We start from the raw sequence: 15,028 nt of genomic DNA, 5'->3' as shown, positions 1-15,028 counted from the left end.
CACACAACCTGTCACTAGATGGAAAAGACACTTACATTTCAATTTAGATGACACAGGTCAGCATTGGAGCTTATGTTATGCATCAAATGTGATTCTCTCTGCCCATTTAGAGACTATAACTAGAACACCATCATCAAGTAACAAGATTGTCAAGTATCAATCAGATAAAGATTGTTTAGAAAAACAGAACTTCACCACAACAGAGAACCTCCCAAGCAATTGCAAACCTCCAAGGAGCATAACTACATAGCTTTGATTTCGTAAAACGCGTAAAACAGACATTAAAACGCTGTGTTTCGTAAGTTTGGCCGAAGACAATCAATTAAACGACGTCCTTTTTGTTTTTGCATTTTTTAATCCTAAGAGCATCAAAAGAAACTCTATAACAGTATAACTCCAAATATAGAGTTTTTTGCTCTAAAAAAAAAAAACTTCAAAACTTCAAATTTTTGAAAAGTGAAACTCCAAATATAGAGTTTCACTTTTCAAAACTTCAAATTTGAAGTTTCATCTTTTTATTTGCATTTCGGTCCTTACAATTCTTAAATATTTTTTTGTTTATTGTTTTAATCCTTAAAACTTTTATATCTCATAAATATTCAAATTTTTTTTATAAATTTAAGTTTTACACATGAAATTAAATAAAAATTTTAAAACAAGATTTATAATATTTTAAAACTAGAATTAAACAACAAGAATATTACAAAAAACCATAATAAAAACTTATTAAAAAGACACATGAAGACATCAAGTTTAAATATTATAACAACACTAATAGTCTGGTAAATTTGCTCCAGAACCTCTCAAATCTCCAAAATATTGCCCAAACAAATTTTGTGTAACCGAAGATGATTGTTGTTGTTGCTCTTGACGCTTTTTCGTACGATTCTTTCTTGTTCAGATCGAATGTATTCACGAATATTAACATCATCGATAGAAGCTAAGTTTTTTTAGCAATATTTTATTTTCCTCTTTTACTTCTTTAAAAGCTAACTTTTTTGCTTCATTTTTCAGTCGTAATTCAATCACCCCATGACCTTTTTCCATGCTTATTGTACTTTCGTTTAAAAGATCAAGGATTTTTTTCGTTTGATGATATCAAACTATCAGCGGGTATATTATGAGGATATCCGATTTCAACAATTTTTGGCTCGTAATCTACAATTAAAAAATAAAGAGAATCATTTCTTACTTCGAAATGCACTAGTTGATCATATATGAGAGCATTACGGAAATAATTTTATGGAATAATATACTATTTGCTTGCAGTTTAATATTTAATTATGTACTTTTATTTATAATTTTATATTTTAGTGTAAAATTTTTTTAATTAATATTTCTGTAATATTTATATATATGTACTAGTTATTTGTAGAAGTTTTATGAATTTACATCAACTATGACAAATACAAGGACTATAGTGTAAAATATAAATAATTTTGAAGTTAGGTTTGAAGTTTTACTTTTGGAAAATAACACATTAAAACTTCAAATATGCTCATTATCCACGGTTTTTTTTGCAACTTTGATTTGTTTTCACTGCCATCTTGGCTTTTACACTATTTCAAGAACTTGTTACATTTTTAGACGATGAATAGTTGATAACACATGATGCAAATTACAAAACAGCAATATACTATGATATAAAAGAACAAGCTGTATATACAATTATAACAAAAAAAAGTCAAAAAAACAATCATAATACATAGTAAAGTGCTCTAAACCTCTGACAATTATAAGTAGCGATTTTGCGTAAACAAAGTTTACACACACAATCATTCTCTTATTTTGCCCCTTTCTTGGCTCATCATTACAGACTTTGGCACTCTAATAACACTTCCTCCATTACCGCCTTGAAGGTGAGTGTTACTCATCTTCCTCTTGTTCATTTCTGCGTACATATCTTCTATCATCGGCTTCCATAGTCTTACCCGCGCATTTATAAACCAGTTTGATACCTTTCATCACACACAACAAACAAGACACACTTATAACACTTGCTGCTTAGGTCTAAGTAACAAACATACGTTCTAAAGTCGAAACATACCTGACTTCTTGTCAATCCACTTCGTATGGCAAGAAGATGTTTCTCTGAATCTTTCGGGTAACTATACAACAATATCATTTGCTTAGCTAACAAATGTCATCACAAAGTATAGACTTAAGAAAGAGTTTAAGGGATTCTTACGGGTGAAGAAAGTTTTGGAACATCCAAGTCCGTAGAACCGAGACTGATTTCTCAGGCAAACCTCGTTGCGGTCTCCAAACCTGATGGTTTTTACGTTTTAGCTGCTGAAGAAGGCAATGCTGGTGGAAGATTGAGTCTTCTTGAGACTTCTCTTTGCCTCTCTCTAAAACTGATCCCATCATGAGTATCTTCTTGCTGATCCTCTCTCTTAGGTTCTTGTATAAGAAGGAGATGGTTTGGAGTGCAAACCGGGTGTGTAGCTGAGGATCTAACTCGGTTGCTGCATGGAACGCTGATACAACCGTATGAATCTCGTCAACGCAATGACTATATCGGTCATCAACCTGAAGACAAAAATCAACTCGAAAAAACTTTCAGTAATTAGTAAATAATTTCTTAGCTTATGTAACAATGTGTGAATATATATTATTATACCATTTGAAGAAGATCCAAGAGATGGGTTTTCTTTGCTTGTAATGCTTGTCTTTGAGAACCGCCATCAAGAAACTCGTTTAGATTCTCATAACATGAAGTAAAGGCTGAGTTTGTACCCTCTGACTCGGTTCCTCGAGATGAAAAGTAGCACTGAGGATTAGTCTCTAAGCCTTTGAGGGAGTATGTGGCGAAATGAGATAGTATTTCTTGAACAGAGTGAAGGTACTTGGAGCAAAATATGACTTGAGAGACGTTTGACATGTCTTTGCTGCTGGAAGAAGCTTGCTCTGAGGTTATTCTAGTAGATTTAGTAGCAGCACAAAGACTTATCTCCGAGCACTCATCAGAAACATCAGTGGCAAGACTTAACGAGAACTCGTTTCTTGGGAATTCTTCACCGAATGTAGATATTATTGGTTCACTAGGACCAACAACACCTTCTATGAATGGATATGCATGAAACTCACTATTTTCACCAAGACTCCACATGTTGTTTGAGGGATCATCATATGGTCTTAGATGATCCATAGGATGAAGTGAAGGAGGAGGAGCCATGGCCTCAAAGCTGGTTTCATGAACATTTGTAGATCTTGAAGTAGATGATAAGTACTTGTTAGTGAGAAAAGAGTTGAAGATATCAAAGACACCCATTTGTAGAGGATCTTGTCTGATGGAATTCCATGGAAGCATTGTTGGAAATGATGTGGAATCTTCTCTTGAAGGTATCAAATCCATGAGAAGATGGTTTTGGTTAGTCATAACATTGTCCAGAGAACTATAAGTGTTGATGTTGTCCATTGGGTCTAATGAAACTGCATTAACAATAATAGAAGTTTTTAAGACTCCGACAAAAGTATTTTCAGAAGATCTCAGAAACCAAATCTTTGGAGAATAGTACTAAACGTAAAAAAATTACTGCAAGAGACAGAACTCAATGTAAGAAGAACTATATCATTAACTGTTTCATAAACATATAGGTAAATGTGAACTGAAGCATGAATTAATTAGACAGTGAGTAGGCTCAATAATGCACACACCAGTAATAATTCAAAGATATCTGTGCAAAGCAGTAAACTAGTTTAATAAATAAAATAAAAGCATTAGTTTACTACAAATGTCCATAGAGCATTAAAAGTGTTGAACTTGCCTTTATACTTCTTCTTCTGATAACACCTCTGGGAACATCTCAGAGAACAAGCCGTTGCAAGCAGAATTTTACATAAGCATTTCCAAAATTTGTGTTAAAATTGAAGAAGATGAAAGTGTTTGTTTCTCTTCTTTCTCAGTGAAAGAACACTGTACTTTCACTCCGCAGCTTCTCTGTGCTCCTAAAGAAAGCAAAAAAGGATAAATCAACTATAAAAACTATTATATATTGCATAAAAAAATAAATGATAAAGATGATACAACAAAGCTGGAAAAGAGAAAAGTGAGTCTGGTTAATCTCTTTTGCATGAACGCAAACTATTCAAAAGGTTCAGATTTTCACCTTACTTTAATACATTTTCATGAAGAAACTCATCGTCTTCACCCTCTGCCTCACTTAAAGATTCAGACCACTAGACTTAACACATAGCAGCATACTTTATAATAAACAAATAAACTATTTCCCCGGGAAAAGAAAATAAAAAATGAATTCAAGAGATATGTGTAAAATAAAAGAGGGCCAAATCACGTACGGAGCTCCCTCTGTTTATGACATGAATCCATTATCAAATATTTACTAGATCTTCCGACCAGAAACAAATTCAGAAAAAGATAAACCAGAATCAAATCTTATATATTTTCCTTATTATATGATTTATATCACTTAAAAATGTTGATCGTAGAGAGAAATGTGGCTCATATGATATATAGTTGAAACCAAAACTAAAAAGAAAATCCAAAGACATGAAGAAGACCGATGTGCTACTGTTTACTACAGAGAAGTGCACTCATTTCTGTTGCAGGCTTTAAATAAGGGAAGAGACCCTACTACATTTTACTATTTGCATGTCCCTATATGTTATGCATGTGTGTATAGAGTTATATAATAAGTCGATTTATAAAATAACAAGAAAATAGGTTTTGTCCTCTTGTGCTGGTTTCAATTATCAGAAAGAGGGAAAAAAGTAAAGAGAGGTGAGATTTTTTTTAGCCATTTAAGGAGAATTGATGAGATGTGTGATCCATTTGGGTTATTGCTTCTTTCTTCTTTCTTTTCTCACCACTCGTGTCTTTGTCTTGTGCCATCAAATCTCATTTTACGTATATTTATTTTTTAAAATTGAAGTTTTACGTAACCTTTTTAGAGAAAATATCAATCAAGTTTGGCCTTTTCTTTGATTGTTCCTTTCTTATCAAATCTTCTTTTCATTTGGTTCAATGTGTCGTTATATGCAACGTCTTATTATACCGGTTAATAATGATATAAATCTTCTTTATCAGTTTTTGTTTTCTTTAAGTCAACTGATTTCATAAAATAAAAACACAATCTCATCTTCTTTTATTTCACAGTTTCTCTTCGCCGTGCTTCTTGGTCCAAGTCCATGATGAACCTCAGCCCAGTTCGATTGCAATTTGTCTTCTCTTTCGCCATGAATCACATGACCAAGTTTCCTCCTCCACGTTGTACTCTGCAACTCATCCATCTCGCGCTGAGACCGTACTCCGCAACGTCTTATTATACCGGTTAATAATGATTAACTCTATTACTATTAGTCCTAGAGTAAAATAGATACGAGCAGGCCTAGATACGAGCATTTGAAATCATGATATTCTTATTGGAAACTTTTCTAGCTTTGCAGGTGTTATAAGAAAACAGTTCTAACTAAAAAAACAAAGCGAAAAGCAAATGTAAAAGTTATTTATATTTATATCATGGCTAAAAGTTACAATAGATATGGATCTTTTTTACTTATTACTAATTAAAGAGTTATTTACACTCAAATGCAGTTTTAAGTTATTTATAACACAATAAGGCAGTTTCTGCTCCTATAACATTTTTTCTTAACACTTCTTAGTTTTTTCATTCATTACTAACTAAAGTATAACTAGAGCATAAACTGTAGGTCCCACTAATTTTTCATCTCTTTTCTCAGATCTTCTTTATCATTTTTTTTAAGTCAACTGATTTCATAAAATAAAAACACAATCTCATCTTCTTTTCTTTCACAGTTTCTCTTCGCCGTGCTTCTTGGTCCAAGTCCATGATGAACCTCGGCCCAGTTCGATTGCAATTCGTCTTCTCTTTCTCCATGAATCACATGACCAAGCTTCCTCCTCCACGTTGTACTCCGCAACTCATCCATCTCGCGCTGAGACCGTATGCTATGGTGGTTGTGATGCTCGGAATCTGAATCCGTGTCGGACGGTTAAGCTCGTGCAGCAATGGAGTTTTTCTCACATTTTCACATTTGGTCATTTATTTGTTAGGTTATTACCAATTTGGTCCAAACTATCAAATTTTCAGATACATCCCTTTTAATTGTCCAAAAACTTTTAATTATTCAATCAAATCCCTACAATACATAATTATGAATTTAATATGTAATATAACAAATATGTACACAAAATTATTAAATATCATAATTTTAGAAATGTACAAATGAATCGGTGAACATGTATTATTTCGTATAATATTGTACACGTGGACAGTAGAATATATGTGTACACGTTGACGATATTTGACACACTGAGTAGCTTTCAAGTATTTTTCAAAATGTGATTTTGGGTTTTGGGTTTTTAAGCTAAGCAGACAATGTGATTTGCGGTTTTAGTGGAAAAATATGATTGTACGGTACATTGCTTTAATGATATACAATGTACACAAGTGAAGATGTGCACATAAACACATATAAACATACACATATACACATATAAACATGTACAAATTTACACATGTATGCATCTAGACCATGGTTATGCAATTATGTATGCAAATACAATTTTCTATTAACAATTAAATGCTATTTAAATAATATAAGTTAACTAATTAAGATGCAATAGTAACATCTAAGTGCTCATATTGTACATTTACATCTATATCATAGTGTACATATATACATCAACTTCAAAGTGTGCATGTGTACACTACATATGTTCTTTAGATATAAACAAACTGCACCACAATTGCATACAAACAAGCGTGTACATGTGTACAATACAAGCGAGTTTCAATGTTGCTCAACGATGGTTTAATTAGGTGTACACATGTATAGCTTAAATGTAATGTACACATGACATCATTCTCAAAACTAAATTGGTAATAAGTAAACTAATTTAGTTTTGAGAATGATGTCGTGTGTACATTACATTTAAGCTATACATGTGTACACTTAATTAAACCATCGTTGAGCAACATTGAAACTCGCTTGTATTGTACACATGTACACACTTGTTTGTATGCAATTGTGGTGCAGTTTGTTTATTTCTAAAGAATATATGTAGTGTATACATGCACACTTTGAAGTTGATGTATATATGTACACTATGATATAGATGTACATGTACAATATGCGCACTTAGATATTACTATTGCATCTTAATTAGTTAATTTAGATTATTTAAGTAGCATTTAATTGTTAATAGAAAATTGTATTTGCATACATAATTGCATAACCATGGTCTAGAATGCATACATGTGTAAATTTGTACATGTTTATATGTGTATATGTGTACACGTGAACATGTTTATATGTGTTTATGTGCACATCTTCACTTGTGTACATTATATATCATTAAATCAATGTACCTTACAATCATATTTTTTCACTAAAACCGCAAATCACATTGTCTACATAGCTTAAAAACCCAAAACCTAAAATCACATTTTGAAAAATACTTGAAAGCTACTCAGTGTGTCAAATATCATCAACGTGTACACATATATTCTACTGTCCACGTGTACAATATTATACGAAATGATACATGTTCACCGATTCATTTATACATTTCTCAAATTATGATATTTAATAATTTTGTGTACATATTTGTTATATTACATTTTAAATTCATAATTACATATTGTAGGGATTTAATTGAATAATTAAAAGTTTTTGGACAATTAAATGGGATGTATCTGAAATTTTGATAATTTGGACCAAATTGGTAATAACCTAACAAATAAATGACCAAATGTGAAAATGTGAGAAGAACTCCATTGCTGAACGAGCTTCACCGTCCGACACGGATTCAGATTCCGACCATCACAACCACCATAACATACGGTCTCAGCGCGAGATGGATGAGTTGCGGAGTACAACGTGGAGGAGTAAGTTTGGTCATGTGATTCAGGGCGAAAGAGAAGACGAATTGCAATCGAACTAGGCTGAGGTTCATCATGGATGGACCAAGAAGCACGGTGAAGAGAAGCAGTGAAAGAAAAGAAGATGAGATTGTGTTTTTATTTTATGAAATCACTTGACTTAAAAAAAAAATAAGAACTGATAAAAAAGTTCTGAAAAAGGAAATGAAAAATTAGTGGTGCCTACAGTTTATGCTCTAGTTATACTTTAGTTAGTAATGAATGAAACAACTAAGAGGTGTTAAGAAAAAGTGTACTACGAGCAGAACTGCCTTATTTTGTTATAAATAACTTAAAACTGCATTTGAGTGTAAACGACTACCAATTAAATTTGAAATTGAAAAGTGAAAACTTATGATCTATACAGTATATTCGGATAGTTATTATTGTTTCTTCTGATTCTATATTATTAAAGAGATTTTTTTTTGTAACACTATTATTAAAGAGAAATTTTTGGGTTCGCCCCTTAGGGTGAACCTATCCAAAAATGTTTGAGTATTTGATATTTGATATCTTTTGAAAAAAGGAAATAAAATTGAATATCCAAATTAGATAATATTTTTAAAATAAAATAATAAAAATACATAAAATAGTTACAAAAAATAAATTAATTAATATTGTTAAGTCTTCAGCAAAATACTAAACCCTATTCCCTAAATCCTAAACCCTAAACCTTAAACATTAAACCTTAAACTTTGGATAAACTCTAAACCGTTGGAAAATCTTAAACCCGAAATCATACATTAAAAACTAAATTTTAATAACAATAAACCCTAAATCCTAATCACTAAACCCTAAACCCTTAGGTAAACTCTGAACCCTTTGATAAATCATAAACTTTAAGGTTTAATTTTAAATATTTTTGATTTAGAGTTTATGATTTATCCAAGGATTCAGGGTTTATCCAAGGGTTTAGGGTTTAGTGATTAGGGTTTAGGGTTTAGTTTTATTAAGATTTAGTTTTTAATGTATGATTTAGAGTTTAAATTTTACAATGGTTTACGGTTTATCCAAGATTTAAGGTTTATAATTTAGGGCTTGAAGTTTAGGATTTAGGGTATAGAATTTAGTATTTTGGTAACGGTTTAACAATATTTATTTATTTATTTTTTGTAACTATTTTTATGTATTTTTATTATTTTATTTTAAAAATATAATCTTATTTAGAAATTCAATTTTGTTTCTTTTTTAAAAAGATATCAAATATCAAATATTTAAACACTATTGGTTGGTGAAAGAATTTCTCATTATCAAAGAGATTAATAGTATCAAAAACACTACGAACTATCGTCTGAACTACTGATGCTATGCTAGAGAGCTTTGTTATCATGCCTAGGACAGTAGGACTAATATGGGGTGTAGGCCGAACAAAAAAGTATTTAATAAAATAAAACACAAAGAAAGACTATTTTCACAAGTACCATATGTTTTCTTTTACCAATTTATCACCAAAACATTAATTCTTTTAACAGAACTACAAATATTTGCCTGTGAATGATTACTAAAGCCTAAGATGTGAATTAAAATGTTAAATCTTAAGGATCGATTTTTATGGCAGTATTTCAAAATAGATCTCAAAGTTGACAAGATAAAGAAATCTAAAACTAGAATTTGTTTTTGTAGTATTTTCAAAATGTTCATAGATGATGCAACTAATATGAGCTTAAGCGCCAACATGTGCTAGTCTGACAAAAAGAAAATACAACCAAAGAATGTGACAAGATAACGAAATGGCACGTACCACTTGTAATATTATGGGCTAAATCCTAAGATTAATGGTCCGCTTGGCCAAAAAAGCTCAACAAGAAGTCGTTACAGCACCTTATAAATTGAAAAAATGTACTTGGTTATGCTCATAGATTGTCGCAAACTCATTTTTACTTGGGAATCACAATGTGAAGAAACTAAGCAAAAGCGAGAGAACAAAATATAAGTAGATTCTTCACAAAAAAAAAGAGTTAAGTTACAAAAAAAAAAAGAGTTGGTGCCACCAAGATAATTGCCAAATTAACCGACTGTAACGTGCAGAATACGTAAAAGGAAGGGAGAGCAAAGGAAAAAGCATGAAAAAGAAAACCGAAAGCTGACTCGACTGAACATTTACAGCAGTCTCGTGAGGCAAAAGGCTGAACATTGGTTTATCTGGTTCGCTACACAACTTGATTTCCGGTTTATAAGTATCAACATTGGTAAATATTGCACGTAAGCTAAAGAATAATGGCACGTAGCTCGAATTTCAAAAAGACATTTTCTTGTTCGTGTCGGTGGCTGCCAGTATTGTCTGGTTCTGTTAACACAAATAATGCATCTCTCAATCGCTTGATCGTCAGCTCAACATATAACAAAACCAATATACGTACATATGCCTCTATATACAATCAAAACAAAAAGTACGTAAATCTAAGGCAATAAACAAATTGTTTGATAAAAAAACACCAATGATGATTCTTGTTGAAATACACCTTTATATTTTTCTTTAAAATAGAAATTTCTATTATAGAGGTGAAATTGATTCAATGTATATACATCTATAATATAGTTATTCTATTTTAGAAAAAAAATATAGAAGAAAATTATTTTTTGCCTCTATATATAGAGATAAAATAGCATATCTCTATATTTTTCTCTATAAATAGAGGAACACTATTATAGAGGCATACATTAGAGCAATTCTACTTCTACAATATAATTTTTCTATTTTAGAGAAAAATATAAAAATAGAAATAGATGTGGGTTGGAGTTGGTGTTATAACTGCATGGCTTTGGGTTTGTTGTTACTAGAATGTCTGTGACAAGTGAATGTACTCTCTTTTTATTGGGTGAACAAGCAATGCTTGGATATGTTCATTCCGTGACTTTTGAAGGTCTAAGGGCAACCACAATGGTAGGATTGTGTTTCAAGTCCCTTAGCATTTTTAATTAAACTTTTATCTCAAGGGATCTTAGCTAAGGGACCAAGTGGATTATTAGTGGGACTTTGATTGTTCCTTAGTTTATTATTTAATTAATATTTTTATTTGAATAAGTGATAACATATGTAAAGAAGTTTTAAATAAAACTTATATGATAGAAGTTTAACATTAAAATTGAAATATTAAGAAAATTACAGAATTTTTTTTTAAAAATTGCCAAAATCATAATTTAAAAAACAAACAAACATTTATTCCAATACAAATAGAAACTTAAAAACTATATGTTATTTGGAAGATGTCCAAATTTATTTCATATATTTTCAATCAAATCATTTTTTAAACGTTGATGGGTTTCTAGATTCCGAAGGTTCGTCCGACGTTCAAGTGGAGTGCCGAGAGGTGACGGATTATTGACGGTAAAGGTATCCGCCTCTTCTCTTTCTCGAAATTCAGCAATGTTGTACTGAGTTCATGACGATCGTTCATCCTCGACAATCATATTATGAAGTATGACACAAGCTCTCATAATATTACCTATTTTTCGTTTATCCCATATGTTAGATGGATTTCTAACAATGGCAAACCTAGCTTGTAGGACTCCGAAGGCACGCTCAACATCTTTTCGCACACCTTCTTGGGTTTGAGCAAATACAGAATGCTTTTGAGTTTGTGGTAGTCGGATAGATTGAATAAAAGTAGCCTATTTTAGATAAATACCATCCGTGAGATAATAAGCCAAATTGTACGGATGATTGTTAACATAGAAGTTAACTTGTGGTTCTATTCCGTTAATAACGTCATCAAAAACGGGTGATCGATCGAGAATATTAAGATCGTTCATAGTACCTGGAGCTTCAAAAAAAGAGTGCCATATCCAGAGGTCATATGATGCCACCGCCTCTAAGACAATCGTTGGTTTTCCGGTTCCTCGTGAATACATTCCTTTCCAAGCAGTGGGGCAATTCTTCCACTCCCAATGCATACAGTCGATGCTTCCAATCATCCCTGGGAACCCACGTTGCTCCCCAAAGTATAGTAGTCTCTGCAGATCTTCCGGTGTGGGACGTCTTAGGTATTCATCGCCAAACAAGCGGATTATTCCGGCGGCAAAATGTGCAAACATCGTCGAGCAGTTGTTTCACCCATTCGGACATATTCGTCCACTGCATCAGCTCCAACACCATAAGCCAATTGACGAATTGATGCGGTACATTTTTGGAGTGCAGTAAGACTAGACCGCCCGGTTGCATCTACTCTTTCTTCAAAATACCGTACTTTTGGGGAGAGACGATGCACAATATGCATGAATAATGTCCGGTTCATTCGAAACCGTCGCCGGAAGACATTGTGCGGGTAGGTTGGAGTATCGCTAAAATAATCATTCCATAGCAAATCTTGACCTTCCTCCCGATGTATGTCGATAAAATTACGTGGTACACGCTCATTTTCTTCTAGAAATTCGTCAATGTCTTCAAATAAGTCTTCAAATATATCTTCATTATCAGGTTGGTGATCGTCTTGGTGGTAATGAAAATGAGAGGAAGAAGCCATTGATAAATTTTTGCAAGAGAGAAAATGCTATGGAAATTAAAGAGAAGAGAATGCTTTGCATTTTTTCTAATCAAAAGAAGTCTCTTATTTATAGATCTTGGTAGTTAGGAAGTATGCATGTGATTTTTAGGTATGATTTTTAGGTAGATAGAAAAATACATGTGAAATTTAGTTAGATAGCAAGCATACATGTGATTTGTAGGTAGATAGAAAAATGTTTTGTGATTTGTAGGTAGATAGAAAACATACATGTGATTTGTATTCTCTAATATATGATTCTAATAGATGATTCTAATACATACATGTGATCATTTGAGAAGATATTTAAAAAAATCCGAGTACAAGTACAATGATCATGTTTGACGGTCCAAACTTGGTACACAAGTTTACAATGTCTGAAACTGATTACATCCGCGTACTGATGTCTTAACATCGTTGTACAATAGTCACCCATTACATCCGAGGGGCTAAGAAAAAACAATAACATCCCCTGCCTAAACCCACACTACGACCATCCCTGCCTAAACCATTACACATACATAATCCCCAAGCCTATTAAAATTAGTACAACGACCATAGCACCCACAACATACTCAAACCCATCACTACAAACGGATTTCTCCTTAGCATTATCACACATAATCTTCTCTACACGTAGCAGCCTCTACTCATTTTCATATTCACTCAAAAGGGACAGGTTATCTACCTTTTCCTCCAGCTGGAGGACATGTCTATCTCTGGCTCTCATCTCCTCCATCACCGCCACGTCCCACCATTTCCAAACATGGCACTCTCCGTCGTCTTTATTCGTGCAAGTGTATACTAAGCGACATGTATCACACACGGAAGATAACTTATCATTTCGGACATAAGTGATGACTAGCTACATTGTGAAATTGATGTTGTCTTACCTTGACCAATAATACTTCTAGACGGTACAAGCTGTGGCGGAGAACCACAGTAGCAAACCTGCGGGAACCCGAACTCCACCTCCGGTTGTGGAGGGTATATGACGGATGAACGACGTTCTAAGCTTAGCTCAGTTTGATCACGTCGGATTAGATCATCCGTCTCGGAGTATTCACTGTCTGAATTGTTTCCAAACATATCCTTCGACGGTGATGGTTGGCTATAGCTGTAGCGCCCCATTTTCAAGTATACCTGCAAAAAATTAGTAAGAGTTTTTTAGTACATTAATATTAAATTGTCTCTGTTTTAAACTACATTAATATTTAGAAGCTCTAATTGTTGAGCACAAAGCAAAGGATCCATACATTAATCATACATAGAGAATCAAAAAAGTTTAAAGGCTAAGCCACTAATGTTTAGAAGCTCTAATTGTTCAGAAACACTCCGCTAAAAGCTTATTCTTCACAGCTTCTTCCGCCTCACTCAATGGTTCAGTTTTGGCAAGGAGAGTGTCAAGTATAGATAACTTCGACAGTCTCTCCTTTCTCTCCAAGTCCTCCTTCTTCATTTTCCAGTCCTCCTTCTTCATTTCCCAAACACTCGCATAGTCAGACACAGACTTTCCTTTACCACCATTTCTTCTAGCCTTAGCAGCCTTGATTCCTTCTGGCCTCGGGTCAACATCAACGACACCGTCGGTGGTGGAAGCTTGGGTCGTTGTCTCAACATTCTTCCTCTTCTCACCGCCACCAGCTTTAGGTGCGTTAAGGGAAAGCCACTTCTGTTCAAATCTCAACGTACACCACGCATGTTCAAAAGTAAACTTCTTAGCTTGATCAGCAAAGAAGATCTCATGCGCCTTCTTTAGAAGATCAGTGTCACTCTCACCACTTCTAAGCTGTCTCTCTGATGCGGAGTATGCGGCACAAAACTTGTTAACGTCATCGTTTATTCTATGCCACCTTTTCTTACATTGCCCGGGTTCTCTCTCGCCATCCTCTAATCCATGAGGACTTGAGGAATAAAGATGAGCAACCCTATCCCAGAAGGTCCCCGACTTCTGCTCATTTGCTACAATGGAATCTTTAGAAGTGTTGAGCCACGCACTAATCAACACCTCATCATCAGCCGGGTCCCATTTGCGTCTAACACCACGGGCCACTGGTGGTACTTGAGATGGTTGTGAACTGAATGACGGGATAGGTTGAGAATCACCAAAGTTAATACGACCATGAAAACTTTCATGAGGAAAGTTTTCATGGTAAACGCTCCCTTGTTGACTGTGAAGCAGTCCTAATAAACTAGAGCTCTGACTATGAATATTATTTGGATCCATAGCAGTAAGAAAAGAGAGGAGATATATTCGAGAAAGAGCAGAGATATATTAGAGAAAAGAGAAGAGATATATTAGAGAAAAGCGAGTGAAATGAAAGAAGTGAGAAGAGAAAATTGATTTTATAGGAGGAAGTGAAGACTACAAAGTACAAACGCTAGTAAATGGCTAACTCCGAACAAGAAGTGTCTAATCCAAACTTATTACACAACAAAAAAGCTATCTAACATTCCTAACTACATCATTAATATAATGAGATTTGGTTTCAAACAAACTAGACTATTTGTAACTAAGCAGTAATTCCTAACAACATCATCAATAATAATCCTAGTCTATTTCGAACAACTTGTGTCTTTCAAATACACGCAAGTGTCTTTAACAATAGCAAAGAAGCTAAGACTCAAAGAATTACAAAC

The 15,028-nt window shown here is 33.5% G+C and overlaps 2 protein-coding genes across 3 annotated transcripts; both read right to left on the bottom strand.

Moving 5' to 3' along the window:
* Positions 1–1,644: 1,644 nt before the first annotated feature.
* On the bottom strand, positions 1,645–4,505 carry LOC106365211 (homeobox protein ATH1). 2 transcript variants are annotated; one of them, XM_013804663.3, is made up of 6 exons: positions 4,113–4,505; positions 3,771–3,951; positions 2,624–3,435; positions 2,189–2,532; positions 2,048–2,108; positions 1,645–1,958 (listed from the first exon to the last, which is right to left on the bottom strand). In XM_013804663.3, exons 3-6 carry the CDS (start codon positions 3,419–3,421, stop codon positions 1,776–1,778), a joined length of 1,386 nt encoding a protein of 461 aa, XP_013660117.2. In that variant the 5' UTR covers positions 3,422–3,435; positions 3,771–3,951; positions 4,113–4,505; the 3' UTR covers positions 1,645–1,775. The 2 variants fall into 2 exon arrangements, with proteins under 2 accessions (XP_013660117.2, XP_013660118.2); XM_013804664.3 differs by having other exon boundaries at positions 4,118–4,505.
* A 9,207-nt stretch (positions 4,506–13,712) lies between these two features.
* LOC106363723 (glutathione S-transferase T3-like) lies at positions 13,713–14,615 on the bottom strand. The gene has a single exon (XM_013803422.2). It carries the CDS (start codon positions 14,613–14,615, stop codon positions 13,713–13,715), a length of 903 nt encoding a protein of 300 aa, XP_013658876.2.
* Between the last annotated feature and the right edge of the window lie 413 nt (positions 14,616–15,028).

Source organism: Brassica napus, chromosome C1 (genome assembly GCF_020379485.1).
Source record: "Brassica napus cultivar Da-Ae chromosome C1, Da-Ae, whole genome shotgun sequence".
NCBI lineage: Eukaryota > Viridiplantae > Streptophyta > Magnoliopsida > Brassicales > Brassicaceae > Brassica > Brassica napus.
This window is presented reverse-complemented; position numbering and strand designations above follow the sequence as displayed.

Coding starts and splice junctions, on each gene's coding strand:
- LOC106365211 (XM_013804663.3), bottom strand. CDS start 3,421: ATGGACAACATCAACACTTATAGTTCTCTGGACAATGTTATGACTAAC. Junction 2,109..2,188: donor TTCCAAAACTTTCTTCACCC/GTAAGAATCCCT, acceptor ATTGTTGTATAG/TTACCCGAAAGATTCAGAGA. Junction 1,959..2,047: donor GTGGATTGACAAGAAGTCAG/GTATGTTTCGAC, acceptor GTGTGATGAAAG/GTATCAAACTGGTTTATAAA.
- LOC106363723 (XM_013803422.2), bottom strand. CDS start 14,615: ATGGATCCAAATAATATTCATAGTCAGAGCTCTAGTTTATTAGGACTG.